This window comes from Amphiura filiformis, chromosome 5 (genome assembly GCF_039555335.1).
Source record: "Amphiura filiformis chromosome 5, Afil_fr2py, whole genome shotgun sequence".
NCBI classification, from domain to species: domain Eukaryota; kingdom Metazoa; phylum Echinodermata; class Ophiuroidea; order Amphilepidida; family Amphiuridae; genus Amphiura; species Amphiura filiformis.
The window spans coordinates 41,514,503-41,540,773 of NC_092632.1; the positions used below are offsets into that span (position 1 = coordinate 41,514,503).

At 36.7% G+C, this 26,271-nt stretch overlaps 1 protein-coding gene across 1 annotated transcript in view; it reads left to right on the plus strand.

The window, feature by feature from the left end:
• LOC140152206 (dual oxidase 2-like) overlaps nucleotides 1-23,601 on the plus strand; it is a 42,401-nt gene extending 18,800 nt beyond the window's left edge. The window contains 24 exon segments of the mRNA XM_072174504.1: nucleotides 436-602; nucleotides 713-788; nucleotides 2,120-2,216; nucleotides 2,539-2,650; nucleotides 4,092-4,188; nucleotides 4,295-4,482; nucleotides 7,117-7,295; nucleotides 7,814-7,932; nucleotides 8,452-8,628; nucleotides 10,009-10,107; nucleotides 11,156-11,557; nucleotides 12,255-12,453; nucleotides 12,455-12,480; nucleotides 13,517-13,610; nucleotides 15,615-15,790; nucleotides 17,070-17,219; nucleotides 17,820-18,039; nucleotides 18,922-19,026; nucleotides 19,685-20,016; nucleotides 20,179-20,408; nucleotides 20,997-21,155; nucleotides 21,864-22,019; nucleotides 22,563-22,691; nucleotides 23,479-23,601. Coding sequence (XP_072030605.1) covers nucleotides 436-602; nucleotides 713-788; nucleotides 2,120-2,216; nucleotides 2,539-2,650; nucleotides 4,092-4,188; nucleotides 4,295-4,482; nucleotides 7,117-7,295; nucleotides 7,814-7,932; nucleotides 8,452-8,628; nucleotides 10,009-10,107; nucleotides 11,156-11,557; nucleotides 12,255-12,453; nucleotides 12,455-12,480; nucleotides 13,517-13,610; nucleotides 15,615-15,790; nucleotides 17,070-17,219; nucleotides 17,820-18,039; nucleotides 18,922-19,026; nucleotides 19,685-20,016; nucleotides 20,179-20,408; nucleotides 20,997-21,155; nucleotides 21,864-22,019; nucleotides 22,563-22,691; nucleotides 23,479-23,601 — 3,812 coding nt within the window.
• The last annotated feature ends 2,670 nt before the right edge of the window (nucleotides 23,602-26,271 follow it).

The window sequence follows — 26,271 nt, forward strand, 5'->3', positions numbered from 1 at the left end:
GTTGGTGGTGTGCAGTTGTGCGATTGTAGGGCTAGCAGCTTGGAAAATTCCGTCATACACAAAATAGGCAGAGTTCAGACAAAGTTCCAAAAGGGAAGAAATTTGCTCTGTGAAAAGGTTAGTGCGTTGACTCAGCGATGTCTCAGTGAGCAGAAATATCTGACTACTTCAACCGCACCGTCAGGAGGGACACACGTAAACAACTCAAGCACGTCATAAGATGTTAAAGGTTCGTCGTCTTCCGCTTGAATATCCTTTTCAAGAAGTTCCACCTAAGTAAGTCAAGATGGACAGATTTTATTCATTTTGTTATGCATGTCTACCTGGATGATTGAGAATATTCTATAAATTCTAAGAGCTAAAAAAAGTGTGAGGGATGTTTGTGGGTAGTTTTGAACGACATATAACATGTATAATTCAACTGATTTTATTTAGAGCTTGGAAACTCATTTGGAAACGAAAATCCATTTCTTCTGACGTTTGGTATTTTGTGGTTTAGATGGCACAACCACTGGGCGGACAAATTTCGCGAGGAAAATCCAGATTGGTCTGATGAAAGAATTTACCAGGAAGCTCGAAAATGGGTAATAGGCACATATCAGGTACGCAACATGAAATGAACGTATAGTACATTATATAGACTATTTGCAATATATTTTGTCAGTAGTATACGAAACCTGATATCTTCACAATGGTTGTTTTATTTGTATAGAAATTCGTTTTTTATGATTGGCTGCCTGCATTTCTTGACCTGACTGACGAACAAATGAAAGACATCGAGTATTCTGGTAAGGAAACATAGTAAACTTTACCCATACCATTTTGCATAAAATTTCTTGGACCAATGATAAATAAAGCAGAGTGTGTACTCTTGAAGATTGAAGATAGGCGATATTGTTATTTATACCACGCTATAGCTACAATATTCAGCTTTCAATATGTTCTATTCCATGCAGTTGTCGATGGTGAGATCGAGATCACAGTACTGGTACCCCCCCCCCCAATACTGTCAGCAATTATATTCCACAGCAGTAGTATATGGGCGATTAGCGACATGATTTTATCGGATAATTCCTCATTATATAATTAATGAGGATATTCGAAATTAATATCCTGGAACGATCAGCTCCAGGGACGTTCAGATTTTGTGATATTCGCTTCTGAGACGTAGGGACGTTATTTATCAATTAAATTAATATCATGGGACGCTCGCTTCTGGGACGCTAGCTTCTGAGTCGTAGGGACGTTCGCTCAAAAACGAGAAATTGTAATGGGGATAACTGCAAAAAAAGAGACACCTTTTGGCCGTAAATATCGACACCTTTTGGCCGTAAATATTGCTGCATTCTTTTAAAACAGCAGATATGTCCAGGTACACAAACCATCGACAATAAAATATTTGTGGCTTTTAAGACCTTCGTTTTGGTCAATTACACTCTAGAAGATTCTCTCTTGCCAATCCTTATGTGTACACAATAATTTATAAAAAAATTAATCGATAAAATCATGTCTCTAACTGCCCCCATACTACTCATGACCTGTTTCCTACTAATTTATTAGAGGGGCAAACACAGAAATTCCATACCCTTTCGACCCCAAAGGGGGCATCTATGGAGCAAAGCCCAATTGTGTCCCACGCCCCCTGGCGCCGCCACTGGATATACATACATACATACATACATAAAGATATTTATAAAGCGCCTTTAAAAATTATCAAAGCGCTGAACAAGGAGAGAAAGGATGGAAAAAAGAAACACAGAAGGAACAAGAAAGAAGCTAACTGAAGAGGTGAGTTTTCAGTTTCTTTCTGAAAACTGGAATTGATGGAGACTCCCTGATGGCTTTAGGGAGTTTATTCCATTCCCTCGGGCCAGAGACAGAGAAGGTATTTAAGCCAGCTGCTCTACGTGGCCTAGGCTGTCTAAGCAGAGCCTTATCGGAAGAAGATCTCAATCCTCTTCCGGGAGCATAGGTTGAAAGAAGCTCACAAAGATAATTAGGGGCACGGCTTCAAAACATAAAGCAGAAGTTTAAAAAGAATTCGGTCCTGGATTGGAAGCCAATGCACACCGTAGCCTCAACATGAAATACTCAGATTAAATAGTTCTCCATTCAATAGGTTACAGGAGTTACGTCCTTCCAGGAATCACCCATGAGTTCCAGGCTGCAGCCATGAGATGGGGACATACATTAGTACCGGCTGGCGTGTACAGGAGGTAAGACCTGTTTGAACGTCATGAGCCTCAGATAAATGAATTCAGTGAATGATAAAAGATTATCACCTGATTAATTGCGCAACTTTAGAATCTGGTACGGCACTCATGTCAAATATCCTCTAATGATTTTGAGAACCGTGTACATCGCGGAATAAAGCGCAGCTCATGGATGTCGTATCTTATTGAAATCCTAGCCAAAAAATGTTATAATGGTAAGGGTTGAGTTTTTAAATTTTGCTTGCTTGCACAACACGTAAACATTTTGATTTTTAGTGGGCTCAAAATTAATGTATTATGAATGTGCGTTGACGTTATTTTGAAGGAATGACCAATGCCAATATATCAAGACATCTGTGAATTCTAGTTATATCCCGGATGGGAAAGGTGCTGGACATTATGGCGTTAGGACGTGTAATTCATATTGGAACCCACAGGTGAGGATCTACATTAGCAATGTTATAGAGGGCGCCATAACAGCATTTTTATGGGGGATTTGGTTGGGATTTGATCATTACAACAAGTTGCCATAGACCGAGTGACAAACTCTAATGAGCTGTGACATCATCACCCAATTTACCACTCGCCGTCCACAGCCAATACAATTGGAGCACCAATGGTCTCATGACATATCATTTATACACACATTTGTCAAATGAAATAGAAAAAAGTAAAGAATATAATACAAATAATTTGCCCACCGGGTGTGACACTCCTCATAAGATCTGGGTCCTTTTCATATCTTGAAATGCCAAGAAGGTATGACCCAAACCCCCCGAGTGGTGTCAAATGAAAGAGAACAAAGTAAATAATATAATCAAAATCATTTCCCATCGGAGGTAACACTCCTCATAAGACCTGGGTCAATATTTCTATTTTGGGTCCTTTTCAAAATCAAGACGCTGGGTCAATGCCAAGAAGGTATGACCTCCGTTAATGTCAAATGAAAGGGAAAAAAAGTGAAGAATATAATAAAAAAATAATTTTCTCACACGGGAGTGACACTCCTCATAAGACTCGTGTCAATATTCCTATTTCGAGTCCTTGTCTTATCTCAAAATCTAAAGAAGGTATATCCCCTACATCTCACATCTACCGTAATATTATACTGCCAAAGGTCCATGATGGTTCAGCTATGGTGCGCTAACCGCTCTAGTTCTACATGTAATGTTAGGCCTTAGACTCAGTTTATTTACAACCATTTGATTGCAATTTGAATGGCTTACTGAGGGTAACTGAGCTTTTCCAGAATTTTAATGTCCTTTCTTAACTTTAAAAAGTCAATTTATCATCAAAATGATTAAGTCCGGGTGGTTTAATTAAGAATCTACTGCTTATTATTCCGAGAATCACTCTCTGATTTGTTTCAATTCGCCATTACCCTTTGCTTCTTAAATAAAGGGTAATGTAGTATCTTACACCCAAATAATGTGTACGAGGAAAAACGTCAATTACTGCCGCGGACACATTATTTGGATGTAAAGTAGAATACTGCTATAATTCTTCGCCTTTTATTTCTACTCAATTACTACAAAATGGTGCGAAAATGTCACTTTTTGCACAAATACATTGTTTACTTTGTGGTGGAGCGCGTACACAGCGTAAGTGACAGCTTATATGATCACGGAAATATTATACGCGTAACCAAACGTAATGTTATGAATAGAACGGCGCTTGACCATTTTTTGCAGAATAAATGGCTCTCACGTGATATGTTTTAACAAATCAGAGAGCGATTCTCAATAATTTGCTGTCGAGGTAATAGAATATTAAATAAAGGAAGAGGAACATACAACATTAGGCTGAAGCTGGATTCGAACTCCGGCAACCTCTGGGTTGCAAGATAAATAATATATACATTCGTGTTTATCTTTGTAGCAACCAGTGCGAGAATATGGGATTGAACCTTTTCTGATGGGTATGGCATCTCAAATAACAGATAGAGAAGACAATGTTATTGTAAATGACTTACAAGGTGAGCAAAAGGCAAATGGCAAATTGCCCAAAACTGTTTCTTTACTTTTTAAAGCTTCATATCTTTTAATTGTTGTAAGCTCTTTGTATTTGGTCAAATTATTCAGGACGTGTGTACGGTCCACTGAATTTTGCTCGCAGAGACCTCATGGTCGAAACAATTCTTCGTGGCCAGGACCATGGTTTGCCCGATTACAATACCGCTCGTGAAGCGCTAGGTCTGAAGAAGAAAACCAGCTTTCTTGAAATTAATCCACATTACAACGACAGTACCATGTCTGATATTGACGATAGTGTGAGTGTTAAAATAGTTTACTAATAATTGCTTCATGAACAATTTGATATATTAACTCGTGTTTTTTCAGGTATGAGTAACTACACATGGGTAGGCTAAAAATATTATGACAAAATAGTAAGTAAATAATGTGGATACATGGCTAACGAGTTTTCCCTTAAAATGATCTATTCCATTTAAAATCCACACTACCCCCCGTGGAAGATTTAGCTAAAGTCTTCCACAGTAACTGGTAACGTTCATTTGAAATAGTCACTCCAGTTGTGGAAAATATAGGTAAAGCCATGCAGAGGGAGTATGGGTTTCAAAAAGGTTATTCCTGACCAATTACAATTTAAACCGAATTTAAACCAACACCTTTTTAATAGAGCGCTTTTAAAACTGGCGCGTTTCTAACTCAAAATCTCAGCACCCGCTGATCATAAGCTCAATCCCGAAACTAAGTTGGTGAGGCGTGATCGAAAATGGATTTTATCGACTAGGTTTACGATTTAAGGTATTAAGGGTATTAGGTAATGTCCCAGCAAACACAAACACTTTTTAAAAACGTTTTAAATAAGTTATATTTTGGCTTTTGGTTCAGGCAAAAACGTTTTAATAACATTAAAATGTCGGGTTATATAGAGGTCATGATAACGTTTTAAAACGTTTTGTATGAAAAACACACTACAACAATATTTTAAATGTTTTCAGAAAATGTTATTGTAAACTATTTTTGCAAACATTTTTGCCAAATATTGTGTCAATACTTAAATAACATTATGTGAAAATATTTGAACCCAGCAAACACAGAAATGTTCTTAAAATGGTTTGTTTTTCAAAACCTTTTAATAACATTTAAATGTTGGGTTATATAAAGGTCATGAAAACATTTTTAAAACGTTATTGAAAATATTTTGGGCAAACATTTTTCGCAAAATATTTTTTCAACCCCAAAATAATATTCTGTTTAGAATGTTTGGTTTCAAGTTTTCAAGAATGTTTTTGGAATGTTGTTAAAACGTTTTTATACCCATTATACCGGGTGTCCCAAAAGTCCCTTAACATTGTGAATTTTTCCATAACTTGCGTTGGGTTAATAGTGTTGTTACAAAAATTGCACAGTATGTAGATAATTCTTTTAGAAATGTTATGATACCAAACATGCCTATGTGGTCATGACCCTTTGGCATGAAATTAATGGATATCTACCGTACCGTAAAACCCACTTTTATAAACACAAAATTTGTATCGTCATTTGAGACGTGAACACGATATAACGTGTTATCATTTTAAAATCTGTTTTGTTTAATTTGGCTGTGTTTGTTTGATTTTTTGTTTGTTTGTTTGTTTTCAATGCGTAATCTTCATTTTCTGTTTTATCTGGGTTTTATATGGAAACTACTTAAGATCTTTTCTGAGGATTCGATGAACAGTTGTACGCGGTTGTTCTCCATTGAAAGTCGACATACTGATCGCCTTGGGCTTTTCGCCACCTCTCTTTGTATGACATCAATGTTTGTAGCCGATCTTCCTGTTCTTCCACGTCCTGCCCGAAGTAGATCATGAACAGATCCAGTTGATAGGAATTTCAGCACTAGTTGCTGGATTGTATTTCGGCTGGGTAGTGCATAATTTACATTAAACTGTTCCTTAAACATTGCTTCAGTGTGTTTGTCCGACTTTGTCTCTGCAAAGAACCATACAACCTGAATCCTTTAATCTATAGGAAACTCATCTTCACTTTAACTGTTTTAAAGTTAAGTTTAATATTGTCAATATATCCTAATTATAATCTAAAACAGCAGTCACGCTAAGCCATGTAATCCATGAATGTTCATACCTAAATGTAGCGTGCGCAGTGAGTGAACCAACTCTATTGTTCAGGGAAGCACATCATTCATGTTCTTGAACAAAGAACACACGAGCTTGCTTTTGTGGGTTTGATACACACATTATATACAGTCGCACAGTAAGGTCAAAGGGTCATCAATAATGCTGTTTTTGGTATCAGAATAATTCTAAAAGATCAATCTATATGAATATGTTCTCCATTTTGGTATGAAGAAGAAAATATTTGAGATATGGCCAATTCACAATGTTAAGTTACTTTTGGGACACGCTGTATAACCCGACATTTAAACGTTTTCTGTAAAACATTTTTGTTTGCTGAGCAGTAGATTATCAGAAAATGTTTTTTAAGGTTATGAAAACGTTTTATACTCTTAATATACCCTTTAAATAACCCGACATTTAAACGTTTCCTGACAACCTTTTATAACCTTTTGCGAAGGATGTCGAAAACGTTTTGTGTTTGCTGGGGTGTTTAGCGCCTTAAGGTTTATGCGCTTTAACATGCAGTTTTGTTGTTGTTGTTGTTGTTGTTGTTGTTGTTGCTGTTGTTGTTGTTCTTGTTGTATTTAACAGTATGTACATTAGGCCTACATGACTTTTGTTGTGGTGTACTCTCAAACTACCATGTTCTTGTTAATGACGTAAACGAAACATTTTAAGCTTAAAATTTCACTGGAGTTAGGAAAATAGTTGTGTTTTCTGCTGATACCAAAATTTGATGGGGTATAGTGATGGGCGGACTGTTGACCAGTTTACCTACATTTAATTTGGTTTTCAACGTTTCTGTGTTACCTGTTATAGGTATTACGTAACTTGGAAAAAGTATACCAAAATAACATAGATATAGTCGACCTTTGGGTAGGAGGACTTTTTGAGACAACTGCAAGAGGACCGGGAGAACTTTTTCGTACTATAATTGTAGATCAGTTTATTCGGATACGAGACGGGGATCGATTTTGGTTTGAAAATGAACATAATGGGTATGTTTGTTAATTAATGACGACCAAAGCATCCGGTCGTTTGTTTTTACGCCATAGAGGATTTAAATATAATAAAAATATGTTTGGACTTATATGGTGTTGGTGTTGGTATTCGTGTTACTGTGTTTATACAAGCGATATCAAAATGATTGAAACCCATCGGTATTCATTTATAATACATCAGTCTGACACATCAAATTGCTTAATAAGTAGTAGATTAATTGTATAACTCTAATAGTCGTAAACTATACATTCTGGACATTCAAGAATACCCGATGAACATCGCATTTGGAAAAAGAAATTTTCAATACACATCAAAATTGATGGGTACCAATCATTCTGACACAGCCTGTATTAATAATGATAAATATAATGATAAGTAGTTTAAATATTAATACAACTATTATATATGAAGGCGGTATCCGGTGCGTTACAAAAAAATATCGAAATGTAGTTCGTCGCGGAGGTGAAGAAAGAAAGCGAAGCTGATTTATTTTCTTAAATATCGAAAACCACAGATTATTTACTAAGGAGCAGATGAATTATATTCATGGGCTCACATTACATGACGTCATTACAAGATGTACCAACATATCTGCAGATGCAATTCAACAGGATGTTTTCCACTTTGTAGAAGGTATGACGATTTGTTTAGGCAACGTATATATGAAATGGATATAGGTGTAGGGTTGGCACTTTGAGCATTCGGTGAGAGCAAAATATAAAAGATATGGGGTTAGCGGGTGAGAGCAAGATTTTTGGCATTTGGTGAGAGCAAATTGTACAAACTAAATTATGGGTGTCATTGGGTGAGAGACGCACCGTTTGGATATAAATTAGTGAGAATATTACCATTTTTTGAAATGGGATCATTGGTTGGGAGACAAAAGCTGTGAAAATTGGATTTCTAGTTTAATGTAACAAAGTCAGTGATAGATGACTGTTCAAATGGAAAAAATAAGGGTCTTTGGGTGACAGATCGAAAAGAAAAATGTGGCAGAGCATTAACAAAATATGGAGTGTTTTTGAGGGGGTTTAACGACCCTACATACGTACCACCTCCAAAGTGGGAGTGCATTGGGCAAAGTACAAACGAAATATTCAGTATAGTCTTATACTTTTTAAATTACTTTTTCTCATGTCTCTTATTTCTTAGGAGATCCTTGCTGGGAAGAAGCCGTAGATCCAAACAAAGGTGGCCATGGAAACATGAACCGCACGGTATCCGAATTTGACATGGATGAGTGTACAAACTTACGGACGTATGATTACTTCACTCACAGTCAGGTTTCATTTGCGCTTACTTTTACAGCGGCTGCTATATGGATTGTAGGTAAGAGGCGCACCATTTACAAAATGAAGTTTGTCCTGTGGTCTGTCAAAAATAGTGCCACATACCCCTTTTTTCGAAACAAAGGAATCAGTTTTATGAATAGCCTGTCGGCAAATCAAACTTCGGCAATCCACAAGCCTCGACACACTTTTTTTTTCAAAGGAACAATGTGCCCCGTCTCTTTCTATTTTAAACCTCGCATGTGTTTTAAAAACGTTTTACATAATACATTGGTTTACGGTGATGTGGTCACCACTGCGTCACTAGTGTTTATGAGACTAAAATTTGATCCCCACATAAATAGTTACAGGTGTGTTAAAACGGGGCTCGAAAAACGGAGCTCACCTATTATATGCATGTTCATGGCCCTGATCTATAGACGAATCCAAGTAGCCAAGTCATGGTCAGGATTTGGTCGGACATCTTTGGGTAGCCGCTAGCACCAACCTGGTGCTTTGAGCGTCCAATTGTGCAAATAAAAGCCGCCTAACACCTAGATGCAAGGACGAGGAGGGTTAATAGAATAATAGCTAATAATATATATAATGGAGATAATTCCGCAGGTAATCCCGTCGCATCTATTCATACATATATGTTGTTCGCAAGTACATCAATGCATAGATACCGCGTGTATAGTTATCCGATTATTATGTCACTTCAACAGCGAATATACCATGCTGTGTGTACGGTCGAAGGGAACTGTATTGTGTTATTCTTTTGTCTGCCTGTGTTTTCGCGGAAGGTGTAAAACGGGTGATGGAATGCAGTTTAAAATTTCCGCCAAGGCCGAATCATTTCACATTTTGAGTGCATTGTAGCCGACGGCTACCCAACTAAAAGGCTGCTAGTAAGGTGTAGGAATGCGTGTATTTGGATTCGTCTATAACAGTCATCCTGGTGGTTTGGTATAATCGACATTGCGCCCCATTAACAACGATCCACTTCGTGGATTTAGGTTGGGCGTTTTAAGTCCAAATATTAGAGAGCTTGCGATATTCAAACTTACATATCATACGTCCGGGGGGACTCGACTTTGGAAGTGACGGAAGTTCCAAAATAGGGTCTTTCGGTGAGAGCCTAGACACTTAAAAGGGAGTCTTCAGTGAGAAGCCCCCCAAAAAAAGGGGGGATCTTTCCGTGAGACTTGGGAAAACCTTACCAAAAAGGGGGTCTTTCCGTGAGACGGACAAATTTTGAGTTAAAATATAAAAGTTGGTATAATATAATTGTCAAAAGTCATCAAAATTTGAAATTTGAAAAATGGGGTCATTCGATGAGAGATTATCAGAAATTGGTCCAATAAATGGTACAGTTGAGTTGATTGAGTTGAAGAACTTGGTAACTAAAACTGTACATTGTTCTTTTTCTTTAAATAACAAGGCTGTGTTGCAGTTTTGCATTTTCTGATAAAACAGAAGACTCTTCGCAAGAAATACAGTAGGATTCCACATGTTAAGGTCTCGAGCATATCACATCAAGGTATGAATAATATACTGCATGTACTACTTTTTTTTTATCTAAAAAAACAACATCACAAAACATAACTACTCTCTTTTTGGAAGATAATAACTCAAAAAATCTGTTCAACATTTTTATAATTATAGCAAAAGAACCCCAGGACATCTGGGAAAACAAAGAAGAAAGAAAGCGAGCCCAATCTAAATCTTATTTAAGAAATTATCGTTGAGGTTAATGGTATTGTAAATAACATGTGTATAAAATATTATAATCAACTCCTGATTTTAGCTTTAAACAGAACGTTTGTTTGTTTGTTTGTTTGTTTGTTTGTTTGTTTGTTTAAACAGTCACTCCATACGGAGAAAAACTTGGGTCCTAATTGGATTGATCGATTTATGCGTGAAAATGCCATTTATTGGTGTGTTTTTTTAAGTTTTGACAAAAAAACAACAACTGAATTTGGGGATTTTTTTCTTTGAAAAATGACTTATGCATCATGGAAAATGTATGAATTTATCAAGATGGATGTTTGGTTTAAAAAAAAAGAATAACAATATTTTTCTGTGACCTATGACCTCTTAAAATTTATAAGTAGACCAAAATGCGCATTTTTGGTGATATTGGTAAAAAAGATGACCATTTTAAGCAATTTCTTGCATTTTTACAAAAGTTTGAATTACACTTTATATTATTGATATACAGGGCTTCTTTAAGACAAGGGTTTCTTTCTGACAACTGCGCCCATCCTTGAAGAGCATAGTGCATAAGCATCTTATTTCATGTGTCCCATGCTTTACTGTACCCATTTTACTCTTGTTGTGCCTAACCACTGATTGACCCATGTGGTTGTCTTTTATAGTGCCTAGGTACCTATATAAGTTCTAGACCTGTGTCACTCCTCGTGGGCTATTGTTCACTCTAGCATTTTATATATATGAAACACAATCTTTAGCAATTTCAAACAACGCCTTGATTACATTACACAGTGTTCGCTTCTCATAATATGCTTTTATATGTTTTAATATAAGTCACATTATAAAGTAACAGTGCCGTGTTCTCACGTTCATAGCTGCTGAATGGTGTGGTCCTAAGGAAGGTCATCGTCAAGTCCAAATCACACTTTGTAACGGAAAACAAATTCAAGTCAACCACGAAGATGGCATGAAGACATATCGAACCATCGATCTAAGCATGGTAACAGACCTTACATTCTCCGTTTCATCCGACCGTAAACGGCAATATGTCTTGATTGAGGTGAATAAGGAATATGATTTGGTGATCAGATTTGACAGCGAAATCATGAGAAACGCGTTCATTAGCGACTTTGAACATTGGCTGGCTAAACCAAATGTCGGGATTAGAGGAAAACAGATGCAGAAGAGGGAGAAGAATTTACGTGCCCTGGCTATTACCAAAGAAGATAGACAGAAGAGTTTAGAAAGATTTTTCAAGCTAGTCTTTGCACAGGTATGTTGAAGTCAAATATAAATATTAATCTATCAAAATTACTGCCATAAACATTTGTTAAAGAAGTGTATACAGTAGGATCGGCTGTGGAGCAGGCGTTAGCCTCTCACCGAATCTGCAAAAATGAAAATCAACCTATTTCAGTCAATTTTAGCCTTTCCGGCCGGTAATTTATCAATTTTTCAAATCAACGATCCGCCCAGTTTTTAATTCATACACTCAAATAAATACATGGATATAATTAGGATATTAAACATTCCGACTCCAATTACATTAATTTCCAGATTACATGCAGTAGCATAGCCAGATTTAAATGTGAGTGGGCAAAGCCAAACTTTCGTCCCCGTTTGTCAATTTTGGTTCCATTTTAGGCCATTTTAAGGACACTTTACTCTTTGCTGTTCACATTTTCTCCATGGCGGGAGAGGGGGTAGACTAACTCCATCACTCGTCTGCTCAGGTGTATCGAGGTGGAAACTCTGCGCATGATGGTTTATAAGAGAATCGTTTTATAGATTACTGTAAATGCTTCTTGGCGCGCCCTTAAGGGATGGGGTATGAACGTTTGGACAGTAATTTATTGTGGTACATTAGAGCACATCAGACATCGAAATGCATTCTGAATACGAATATATATACGATATATGCCCAGAACGATACTCGTAATTTCAAATAAAACGGAAATTCTGTCCTATTTGAAGGTTTTAAGCTGAACGTTGATACTGATGAATTCCGAGGAGTGAAAGAAGCTCTTGGCAGAGACCAACCTATAATGGCATTTGAACTTACCAAAACTGAATTTGCTGAAACCCTTTCGATGAAACCTGATAGTCTCTTCGTTGAAAAGATGTTTGAACTGGCGGATAAAACCAACAGTGGAACGATCTCATTCAGGAGTTTTGGATATCCTCGTTACCTTTACTCAAGGTAATAATTCACACTTAACTCTTACTTGGCCGTTTAAGGTCACCGCATAAAGAGTCGTTAGTGTATCGAATCTTACCTGTTGATGAGAGTAAAAGCGCCCTCTAGCAATCTCCCGGAATACCAGACACGGGTCAACTACTATGATCCCATCAGGCAGCAGTGATTTTGTTTTTTTCAAAGAAAGTCTACTAATTAAAATGTGAATGACTGTTTGTAATAGTAATGTATAAATTAGGACAATAATGCGAATGAAATACATGACCGGGATCAGATATTTTATGAAATACAAATAGTATTTGAAGTCACCAAAATCTTTGACACCTCGTATTCGTATCCATGTCCGCGTGTGCAAAAATATCAATCTGCATTAATTAGATTTTTACATGGATATCACCTGTGCCCAAAACTGTTGCTCGGGACCATGTGTACCCCCTAAGTGGCCACTCAATTCAACCTTTGCACGGAACCGCCATCTTGTTACCAAAACGAGGTCTTCTATGCAAACGCATGCGAAGGCTTTTGCAAAGCGTACACGGCAGTTAATGTACGCGTTTGACGGCACTTTGCGGGTAGAATCTCGTTTTGAGATGACCATGCGATTGGCTAATGCTAACAAGAAAACAACCTATTTTACAGTTTTATGCTCGCCCTTTCTTTTTAAATTAAGCGCCCCTAAAAGTGTTTCTATTTTGAAATCAAATTAATATGGTATCATTATGTTTCTTTGTCTTCCCATCGTGAATTTAAGAAGTTAGTATTAATTGAACACAACTTCTGGCTATATGCACTGGTTCAGATGAGTAGTTGTAAATTCACCTAGTTTTCGACAGTTCCCAGAATCATTTGCGAAGTAACCGAAACAACGTCATTGTCGATGCCCAGATCAACCGTACGAAGTAAAGATTCGCATATCGACGATGACGTAGTCGCAGTTTCTTTGCGAATGATTTCGGGAATTAATTACCGAAATGATCTGCTGTATTCTAAATCACCTCATAAATATTACCGATTTCAACCTTCTCTTTACTGGCATCAGGTCAACCTGAAGATAAGATGCGTATGATGTTTAACATGTATGACCTTGACGGATCCGGAGCATTAGATCGAAAAGCATTCAATACCATGCTAAAGTAAGTTGACCTTATGTCTAGACGGAATGGGTTAACGTACATAGCCGTATACAAAAAATATTGTATATCCGGTGGTCTCTGTTCTAATTATTTTCACGATCAGTCTCTAGTATATAATATGCCTCATCGGTCCCGTACCCGTAGTATAACCGATTTACTATAGAATAGTTTATATACCTATTATATACCATGTTTACTGTATTATATTGTATGATATTAATAAAACATGACAACAAGTATATTATGAAACACAGGAATAATATCATCCATAGACGTGGCTACTAAGAATGCCGAGTAGGGTACTAACTTCCCTGGGATTGACCTATGTCAATTCAGGTAATAGACTTGATATACCGCTTTTAGAATCGAGACTTTGCGAGACTTTTTGTCACTCGCCCTTCCCAGATATCTTTATGTTAGGTGGTGCAACCACTTATAATATGCCTCACCCGGGATGCCTCATCGGGAAAATTGGGAACCAATTCGTCAAACCCACTTTTAAAATGCTAATGGTCCCATACGCTTACACCGATTTCGACTACACTTGGGCACAAGAAGCACTGACCAACTTATAACAAGTTGTACACAGATAGGGGTCAAAGGTTATGAAGAGGTTGTGAAAAACTTAAAATTGCTATCCCTACTCTAACTTACATGCTATGACCACCAAACTTGGAAGAACCATTGACTGAAGATGTACCACGCTTGGGGTCACACAAGGCCGGTAGCGTGAATGTAACCAAACAACACTAAGACTACCAAAATCATCCAGACTAGCTGCTCAAATCAAATCAAGCTAAGGTCATCTAAAGTCAAATGTCATATAGGGTCATCCGATATATGAGGGGAACATAAAAAATCAATCTGAAATCAACCGAGGTCATTCCGAGGTAAATGTTGAAACTTGCCCAAATGGGCCTAAATTTTGCGAATATAATCTTCGAAATGAATGGAAAATCAAAACATGAAACTGGGGTCGATGGTCAGTTAAGGGTTTGAAAAAAATATCCTTAACCATAACAGATAAGGAAAAACACCTATTTGAAAGTAATACATTGGTTTTAATGTTGGGGTCAAATGTCTTGCAGAGGTCATCATAATCGGAAACCACCACCTGACATACGTGGCTCTTGAGCCACAGCAGGTCTAGTTTAAGTTCCCTGACTGGGCCATCAAGAAAATTCATAGCCAAGCTGCAGCTGGAGTCGATCGATACATATTTAAATAAGACAATTCTGAGACACACCTTTTTGCTTGAAAATTTTCTCAGCCAAATGACAAACAATGTTTGTTTAAAAAAAAAAAATATCAGATAACAACATAATACTTGCATGCCTTGTTTTAAAAATACTGGTGTTAAGATAAGCCATTTAGAGCGTGTTAATGGTGCCCCCTAAATGTGTGCCAAAATCCCTCTCACTAATACATACATAAATAGACGATCAATATGGTTCTATTGGATACCGGTATATATCTGACTACAGACTTACAAGTTGATATAGTAGAGTATTTGGCAAAAGTGAATCAACTCCGATTAAGGGCCATCAAAAATGTTTCGATGGTCTAGCTCTAACATCTATATTTTATGAAAGAAAAAGTAAGAGGGATAACAACATAATTCTTGCATGCCTTGTTTTATAAATACTGGTGTTAAGATAAGCCATTTAGAGCGTATTAATGGTGCCCCCTAAATGTGTGCCAAAATCCCTCTCACTAATACATACATAAATAGACGATCAAATCTGGTTCTATTGGATACCGGTATATCTGACTACAGACTTACAAGTTGATATAGTAGAGTATTTGGCAAAAGTGAATCAACTCCGATTAAGGGCCATCAAAAATGTTTCGATGGTCTAGCTCTAACATCTATATTTTATGAAAAAAAAAAGTAAACAACACGCATTCGCAAGATTTATTTGGACACTGCAAATAATTATCTAGATGCCCAACAACGTTCCGTGCCTATATTAGCGTAATCAATGTTAATGTTCTATCTTTTAGGTCTATGATGGAGATGGTGAATGCCTCATTAGAATCGTCCCAACTAGAGAAAGTCATTGATTCGATGTTCATTGCTGCTGGGTTTGAAAATAAAGCAGAATTAACATTCCAAGACTTCATCGTTTTGATGGCTGAACATAAGGATGATTTTAACGAGTCGGCACTGCAGATATCTGGTAAATTGAATCTCTTGAATCTAAAGATCTAAATATTATTTCGATACATATATTATAATCAGTTGGTCTTACTTTTTTGAGTGTCATAATTAAACTTTATATCTTTTTAATATTTATTTACTTCCAGATAATATTAACGTATTCAAAAACGAAAAGGAGAAACACGGAAGGTATAGTATGTTATTAGTTATCTTAGCCAAGATCGATTTTAGTTAACTGACAAACTCAGACAAAATTGTTTGAATCTAATTGGAAATGGTCCGCCTTCTACCCCGGCCTTCTACCCTCGCACGATGTTGTAATGTACATTGTGGTCATCTTCATCATCTTCATTCATAATCATAGAACATTTATGTGTTTGCTGGATTCAAATATTTTCACATAATGTTATTTAAGTATTGACACAATATTTGGCAAAAATGTTTGCAAAAATAGTTTACAATAACATTTTTTGAAAACATTTAAAAATATTGTTGTAATGTGTTTTCATACAAAACGTTTTAAAACGTTATCATGACCTTTATATAACCCGACATTTTAATGTAGTCTTTGGTAGTCTGTTGTAATGTACATTGTGGTCATCTTCATCATCTTCATTCATAATCATAGAACATTTCTGTGTTTGCTGGATTCAAATATTTTCACATAATGTTATTTAAGTATTGACACAATATTTGGCAAAAATGTTTGCAAAAATAGTTTACAATAACATTTTTTGAAAACATTTAAAAATATTGTTGTAATGTGTTTTCATACAAAACGTTTTAAAACGTTATCATGACCTTTATATAACCCGACATTTTAATGTTATTAAAACGTTTTCAGCTAAACCAAAAGCCAAAATATAACTTATTTCAAACGTTTTTAAAACGTTTTTGTGTTTGCTGGGCTGGATGTTTTTTTTTCGATATTGTACATTCCAGTTACGTATACAGCCCTTTTTAAACGTGCGGGCGCCCCAGGTATCAAAAAAGCCTGAAGAGAAATTGGAGAAAAAGAGAAACGCCTTTGTGCATGTGATTTTGACGATATTAATTTCGACCATTTCAGCGTTAAAAATGCAAATTTAGGCGCGCTTCGCGCGAATTTGTTCCATTTTAGCTTCAATATGTAAAATTGTGGTATGATAAAGTGTGTTCCTACACCAGCTTTACGTCGTGTTATTTCAAATTTCATGTCAATAATTGTTTTTAATCATTGAAAAACCGAAATGGCAGTAATTAAGACCTTTTTTTTCTTTGGTAGTCTAAGTAGATTTGGATTAAGAGGTACCATTAAGGTAGAGACGCTAGAGGAGACGAGGTCTTAACACGGAAAGCATATCGTTGGAGATCGATACTGAGTTACATTGAGAACAATCGTTTTCATATATTCTGGCTTTCGATGTATATCATCACCTGCGTCTTGATTTTCGTCGAACGAGCATATAGTAAGTTTGTAACAATTTCTAAAATGGACCGGAGATTTAGTTTTTCCTTCTTTAAACTTGTTGTGTCTTTGTTTGGAATTGTTTTTATGCTTGGGTACCACTTTGCTAATCCATGTATCTTCTATCTCTCGAAGTGCAAAGAATTAAATATGGAATAGGAATATCCACGGGGAGGTTGAAACGGACTGAATGTAACGCTTTTCTTTGTCGAAAATTCCAACCTGATTAGAGTTAGCCGAGCCAAAACGCCATCAACGGCAGGAAGGGACCAATTATAAGAAAAATAGATGAGTTGACATGTATTTGGTACGCCCTCCGTAGGTCTGACATGTAAAAAGGTTACAGGGAAAAATGAAGGAAGTTGAAATTTGTTTGCATAAACTTAGTTACAGGTGCATTCTACAATTTGGGGTTTTGGATTTTACGTGGTCTGATACAGACACATGACTGTTGCATTATTTTACCTTGTGTAGTTGTATAAAGCAAAAGAGGTTGTCCAGAATGTAAACATCGTAATATACTTTTCAGGATTCTTGATATAAACCACAATACATTGCTGTTATCGATTAACCATATTTTTATGTAAATTATTGCATGCAGCGTTTTCGACAGAACGAGAGCATAAAGGACTGCGACGTACTGCCGGTTATGGTTTGTCGATAACGAAAGGAGCAGCAAGTGTCATGATGTTTACTTACTCATCTCTGTTAATTACCATGTGTCGTAACGTCATTACAAAGCTTAGAGAAACATTCTTACGCCTCTACATACCATTTGATGCCGCTACTTCTATGCACAAGATTATTGCTAGATTAGCGCTTCTGTTTACGTGTAAGTAATACCATCGATGATGATGATGGTGATTATGAAGATTGTATTGGTGATATGCATATGATGATGATGATGATGATGATGATGATGATGATGATGATGATGATGATGATGATGATGATGATGATGATATGCATTTATTTAAACACAATACGATTACCAAGCGTTGTGCAATGAACAAGATTGTTAAAATAATTATACCCAGTATTCTAAATTAGCCTAATGACTAGGGTCATCACGGGACTATAAACATCGAGAGAAAGAGGGGAGGGTCGGAAAAGCTTACTGTGAATGTTAAGTTTATAATCGTTTCAACGACACAATGATTAAAAAGTGTTCAATATTAATCATGGCTAAATTTTGTAGAAACGTGAGTCAGGAAAACGTGCCAAAATAAAGCTTGTAAACCCGACCCAAAGTGTATTTTGCAGGCATCTCATAGTAGAGGAATATTGAAAGAGTATACCGTAAAACCCCGTCTACAAGCATATATATAGTGTTTTTATGAAAGGTAAATTAATTCGAAGCAAGCGTAAATATACCAATACAATAGATTGGTCTTAAAATAATACTTGTTTGTATATGCTTGGATCCGTAATTTATTTGCTCAAACTCCATAATGGCGCCTGGATTAATGTAGCTTTCATCAGAAGCACTCTATATGCTTGTAGACGGGGTTTTACGGTAATTCAAGAACACTCCATGAAGTGATAAAACAACAATACAATAAATATATGCCTTTTGTATCTTCTGATTAGGGTGACTGGAAATCATAAAGTCATGGTATCGCGCGACGGGAAAATAATAATAATAATTATATAAAAGTAACTTCAACAAAGTGAAAATAAAATTAAAAGTTATAATGTTATTATTGTTTTTCTGTTGTTCATATTATTGGCCATGCCTTTAATTTTTATAAGATCAATACCCAGCCGCCAGACGACTTGTCATGTTATTTCCCAGATTACTTTCATCGGTAAGTGTTTGTAGTTTGTGGCAGACATTTTGTAAAATTTCTCCTTTCTCTTTCTGCTGCAATCTCAAAACGTGCGTCATTTTATGACATATTGTGCCACTTGATCATAACTCCACACAAGTGGCAGAAGTATACGAAAGTATTAATTAATTCACAATTTCTTTTATTTTGATGTATTTAAAATAAGCTAGGTTTACCAATAGACAATGGCTTAGTCCTGTTTTTGATTTTGAACATTCATCAATATCAACTCAGCGATATTAATTGTCACTTTTGATCAATTGAAACGCGTGGAAATTATTCCCAGGATGCAATGTGCCTCACTTGAAAGGTTGACATAGTTAAATAGATATGAGGTTATTAATTTGTAATAATATGCGAATATTATTGGTGAATAAGGGTGAAAATAAGTGGAAGACGGGAGTCGTTTGGCCCCCAGAAACTCTGAAATGGCCCTTGGTTCCATCTCAATTTTAGTACATCTTTATTTTTATCGGCCCCTTGGTGATTGGAAATGGCCCCTGGTTCACTCCAAATCTTGGTGAACCAAGGGCCACTTTTTTGCCAAAGTGGCCCTGGTTCAAGCTCTCTTATTTTCACCCTTGTTGGTGAGTAATAAGAATTCACGTAATTTTGATTTGATTTTATTTGTTTTAAGATCACACACGTTGACCAATTTCCATTACTGGTGTTGGAGCACAATTACCGGTTTCACCGGAGTTCTCATGGTCCTAATGTGTGCCGTTATATACACATTTGCTACACAAAATGCCCGTCGTCATGTCTTCCGGGTCTTCTGGCTTACTCATAGTTTGTATATTGTCCTATACATGTTAATGATTCTTCATGGTATCGGACTTCTGGTACAACCTCCCGTTATGTGGTTCTTCTTCCTGGGTCCTGCCATCCTGTTCACGCTGGATAAGCTTGTCAGTATTTCCCGGAATAAAGCAGAAATTTCTGTTGTAAAAGCTGAGCTACTACCATCAGGTACTCCATATAATTTGTATATTGTTTTCGTGATATAATATAAATCAAGTTGAAGGTCAAAAAATAGAGACATACAAACAGATAGCAATTCCAGAATACCCAATAAGTTTGTTTATGCAATAATCTTTTGTGGTATAACCTTTTTTCGCTTTCTCGTCATAGATGTGACACATTTAGTATTAAGACGACCAAGAGGATTCGAATTTAAGTCTGGACAGTGGGTACGCATTGCCTGCAAAGAGTTAAGAAGCGGGGAATACCATCCCTTCACGTTGTCTTCATCACCACATGAAGCACATTTGTCTTTATACATTCGAGCTGTTGGCCCATGGACGATTAACTTGCGGAATACATATGATCCGGATGTCTTAGGAGACTGCCCTTATCCTAAGGTTAGTAAAGAAATACGCTTTTAGTGAATTAGACATGCGAAATCTAGTATCAAAGACGCGGGCTCTAGCTTCCAGGGGGTGGTGTTTTGTAATAATTATTTAATGCTATTTTATATTTAAATTGAAAGCTTAAAGGATGTCTCCGGTAATCATAACATAATGCCTTATATGATAGAACATTAATTATCAAGCACGAATCATGTCGTTTTATTTGAAACAAACTCATATTGTCAATAAGTAATACAGCCGTCTCTCATCAAGCGATTTTCAAAATTCCCGGGCGCCGAAATTGTCCAGTGCAATGACGTATCAGTAATGCAATGAAGGCCGGCAACAATTGAGCACAAGCAACCATGACGTCAATGCACTAGACAATTTCGGCGCGGGAATTATGAATATCGCGTGTTGAGAGCCAGCTGTTTTTATTCATTTCTATGTTCAATATGAGTTTGTTTGTGGATGGGGCTCTTCGTGCTTGCATGTTTTAAAAGCGCTCGATAGTAAGCACATATGCTAACTGTCGAGTTTTTACGGTATTACCATGAGAGATGACCTAAATGCATCTTTCCACTTATTTTCTACGTACAGGTTTACTTAGACGGACCTTACGGTGAAGGTCACCAGGATTGGTATAACTTTGATGTGTCGGTTCTGGTTGGCGGGGGTATTGGTGTTACGCCATTTGCATCCATCCTTAAAGACATCACTCAAATGTCAAATAACCGTCAACGGTTGCAATGCAAGAAGGTATGCTAATGAACTATCAAATCTAGATATACATGCTGTAAAAAAGTTCACACCGTAAATTAAGAACCCCTTGTTACTTTCCGGGCGTTAATCAGTGTTTCTAATTGGCCTGTGTCTCTACGCTCAATTAAGTTTGTTTATAATTATATTTGTGCCCACAATCATCAGCTCGCTAAACGTATTATTGTTTGGCGTAGTTTTACACAGCTAGGACGAATAAACAAGACGTACGAATTTCGATATGCACACAGATTATACGTAAAGACGAACAGCGCTTTATACAATGTGTATAATCTCGCCAATCGTATTATTATCATGATTACTGGCAGAGCTACACGCAGCTGATGTGATGTACGAATAACGAACAGCGTCTAACGAATAGACGAATATCGATATGCATACAGTGAGTTCAGAATAAAACCGGAGATACCCGGTTTTATTATAAATGTTAAATTTTACTGTAATTAAAGCACTTCAGGCTTAGTCTTTCACAGGGCATTTATTTTATGTACACCAGTGGCCATTACAAATGGTGCAAAAAGGAGAAATTCGACAAAATATTGAGAGCGGCGCTGTGGCGCAAATCACACATGGCTTTGAAGGAGATAGCTGATGATAACTGAGATTTACATCTGGTGCACAATTGCAACTGAAACTCTTTAATTATTGAAATATTTTCAACGGGTTGCTCTAATTTATATATCATAGGTTCATTTCATTTGGGTAACGAGAACGCAGAAACAATTCGAATGGTTGACAGACATCATCCGCGAGGTCGAAGAAAACGACGTCAGTAACTTTGTCACCATACACCTGTTTATCACACAGTTCTATGAGCAATTTGATTTGCGTACAACTATGCTGGTAAGTGGAGCAGAATGCAGCTAAAACACTTACGTTAAATATGTATAAATTGCATCAGTAGCAGACATACGACGTAAAGTTCACGCAGGAAATGAATGCTACATTTGCTTAAATTTTCTGAAATTCTGTAAGTCATTTAAGTTTACAAGTCTTCTACGTAAAATTGTGCGGTCTCTAGCATTTACGTTCAATAATATACATGAAACGGAAGAATAACAACCACGATGTTGTCCAGCAGCGCCCTTTTGTTCTTTTCGCTCAAATGAGTAGCTCTTTTCGAACCTTTTTCGCTTGATCGACGTCTTCTGCGACGTCTTCTTTAAGTGAAGACCCTACGGAAAATTTAACCGATGCGGAAGATGCTGTAACGTACAAATTAGCTATGTCGAAACAAAAAATCCCATTAATAGGTTCCCCTTTTTTGGCACCATACTCTCCGACCAACTTACCAAACTATTTATGAACACTCCCTTAGTGATCCTCATTATAAAGTGCAAACAAATAAACTAATTTTGAAATATTATTTTGAAAAAATGTTTTCAGTATATCTGTGAGCGTCATTTTCAGAAGATATCAGGTCGATCTCTCTTCACTGGACTTCTTTCAGTCACTCATTTTGGAAGACCAAATTTCTTGTCATTCCTCAGCTCTCTTCAACAGGGACATCAAGAGGTATATAAAATAATTTGTTGTGATTTCTGTATACTGATGAACACTAGATAACTAATATTCGCTTCCTCCACCCCCTAACAAAACACATCGTGGTACTACGGCGACCACCTGCGGGGGCGGGACTTGGGCTCGAAAGCGGCCATGGAAAAAACGGCCATATATCGAGAAAACAATCGATACTGTCGCCCTCTATAGTCAGTACAATACAAATGGACAACCTATGGTTATCTGGGGCTTATCAGGTAAATTGTCGCTGTCATTTTGTGGTCGTAATATTGCTCTTTATTATAATGCACCGAATACTCCTATGCCGTAAAAACTCGATAAGCATATGTACTTGCTATCGAGCGCTTTTAAAATATACATTAAGAGCCCCATCCACAAAAGTGTAAAAGATTTAAAGCAAATCTTCGATACACATTATACGAACAAATAAACCTGGACATGTGTGTCTCAACCCCATTAACTCAGTTGGTAAACCGCCGGACTTTGCTACAATTTTATGTTTTCAAAAGCATAGTTGTAGTTGCATTAACCTCTGAAGAATATAATTTTACCCGATATTTTATTTTGTTATTGTTTTAACAATACATTTAAAAATGTAATCTGTACAACAAAAGACATGCACATTTTTGCCGACCTTCGATGACTTCAAATTGTTCACATAAATTCTCTCAAATCAGAAATCCTAAATCAAAATTATACTGCCGTGTACGAGTGAGCTCTCCCATAATATCACAGCCCCTGATACTAAGTTGAAGCTGTGATATTTTTCATTGCATTTCAGGTTCGTCGTGTTGGTGTGTTTAGCTGTGGACCTCCAGGAATGACTGGAAGTGTGGAAAAGGCATGTGTTGAACTCAATAAATTTGACGAAACCAAATTTATTCATCACTATGAAAATTTCTAAAGAATCGTGTTAATCTTTGTTCATATCAGGTGCGACACTGTATACGCTATAAGCTGGGGGTAAAAGTAGTGAACACGAAGCTATTAAACCTTAAAACACAGGTTTAATAACACACATACTGCAGTTACTGTCCGTTTTCCTATACACAATACACGGTGCTCTTTCCCATTGACGCGTGACCTTTACAAATAGCCCTACGTTAACAGTATGGGGATATGACTAGTTAACGTCGCTGTGTGAAAAATAACCGGCCAATATTAAAAGTACTCTTCTAAAGTTCTAGAAAATATAGTTTTTAACATGTCCTAAATTTTTAGCTAATTTAGATGTTTGGAAATATTCGTACTTTGGTGTTTTAGTTAATGTTATAGGTAATAGTACATTGCCTAGTTAACGTCGCTGTGTGAAAAATAACCGGCCAATATTAAAAGTACTCTTCTAAAATTCTAGACAATATAGTTTTGTAACATGTCCTAAATTTTAAGCTAATTTAGGTGTTTGGAGAGGGTCGTACTTTTGTGTTTTAGGAAGGACATGTAAACGACAGATAACACCAAAAATATGAAGAAATTATTTCCAAACCGTGTTAAGTCAAAAATCATTATGTTGCTCATTTTCAAGAATGCTGGTTTACAAAAAGCACGCCATTGTCTGATTTCGTGAACAAAGCCACACATAACATTGTTTCCTTTCGTTTCCTTTATAATCGGTTACCCAACTGAAGCTATGAATACCAGCTTTATTGCGATATCGCACATGAAAACAGTCACTTGTGCACAACCAGAGAAGATCCGATTTAATCAGTTGAGCTGTTTCAATGAGTGTTATCTTGGTTTAATAGCTTTTAATGGGGTTAAGTCCTGCAAAGGTCGAGATGAATTCTACTGTAGACATGACTGCATCATGAGTTTTAAAAACATGTTCTTAAAACTTAACTTTGTGTGTAAAATACACTAGTGCAAAATATGATATGAGAAAATGAGACTTTCTCAGTGGCGTAATTCCTATGGGCTCTGGGGGGGCGTGCCCCCGGGCACCCGGGCTAAGGGGCACCCAAGCCTGGATAGCCTTTGACACGATAGTACTTTGTTATAGGAAAGAAGTGGAAACCTTTACCCACCATGCATTGAATTACTCTTCATTTGGATGCCCCTTCAACACAAAATTTTTCATTGCAACATATAAATTGTCATTTTAAAGACCTAAATTCAACTTGATTAAATACCAAATTAGTGGTATTTATGCACATTTTCGCGCGCCCGCACGCAATTGTTTTAGGAAGATGGGGGGTATTTTGTATTCTTGCCCTGGGCGCTATATGCTACGTCACTGCAGCTAGTGACGAGTCTCCAAAGTAAAGACATTAGAGAATATGAAAACATTTTGTTTTATAAAGGTCCGTAACCCGATCGACAGCATAATCCCCCCGATTTTTTTCATTGTTGATGAGGTTTTGGTATCATTTAATAGATTATATTGTTCTCATTACCATCCTGAAATTTGACGATCCAATTTGATGTATTTTCGGAGAAATCAAGAAACAAACAGGCTATACTGGTAACCACCTTCGACATTCTGGGTAGGAAAAAATGATTCCGTGAATAAGAGCCGTTTTACTCCCGTGCCAATTCGCACGAACGGAAATAGGTCCGAAAAAAATGAGGGCGCTATAATGATAAACGCTTAAAACAAAAATAAAGAAATACATAAAGGATGAAATAAATACAAAACAAGACCTTATCTTGTTAAGTATGATACGAGGAATGTGAAAACAAAATATGAGAAAAAATGTCCCCCACTATAAAATTAATTAATTAATTAATTAAAAATATGTTAAAAAAACAATTTTTTCATTAAAACAAATCCTAAAATAAAAGATAAGTGTAAAATGTACGTGATGATAATATACAAAATTAAAGGGAAATGTATCAGGGTCAAATTAAAATAAAAAGAATGAGATATTTTGTCAAAATAATGATGAGCGTAGTGGTATGGCGAAGCACTCGACGGCAGTGTTGTTTCTGGATGCCGGACCACAATGCAATTCATGCGTACCAACTTATTGGCTTACTAATTGTGCTAATTATTCACTTTTACGCTGAAAATGTTCTCGTTTTCTCACATAGATGCATAAAGGGGACAATATTTGAAATTGTATGTAAGTTTGGAGACAATCCATATCTTAAACTGATAGGGTTATCCCCCTTTAAAATGAACTGCATTGAAACATGATATAAATTTAATCTGAAACACTTCGTAAGTTATTCGGTCTATGGCTTTCAATACTAAAATTGATTAGCTCTGCACCATGTTGGTCAGGGGCACCCGAACTACTTTCGCCCCCGGGCACCCTGACCCAAAGTTACGCCACTGGACTTTCTACAATGAGGAGAGAGTTTTTTAAGCAGTGCCGGAATTACCTTTTGAGGGGCCATGGGCCTGGCCAAGGGTTGGAGGGCCCAAACTCACCGTGCCGAGGAAGGCATGTGCAATGGCCAAGTGGCCAGCGGTAGCGGATGCAATAAGACTTAGACTGGGACGAGTATATTTTGTTCGATGTTACTATGGCGACAAAAATTCAAGTTCATACTATTTTAGCCGAATTGTGCTATTTGATTAAGGACCAGTGCTCGCAAAGCGCGCAAAATGTTAAATAACATGCTGCTATTG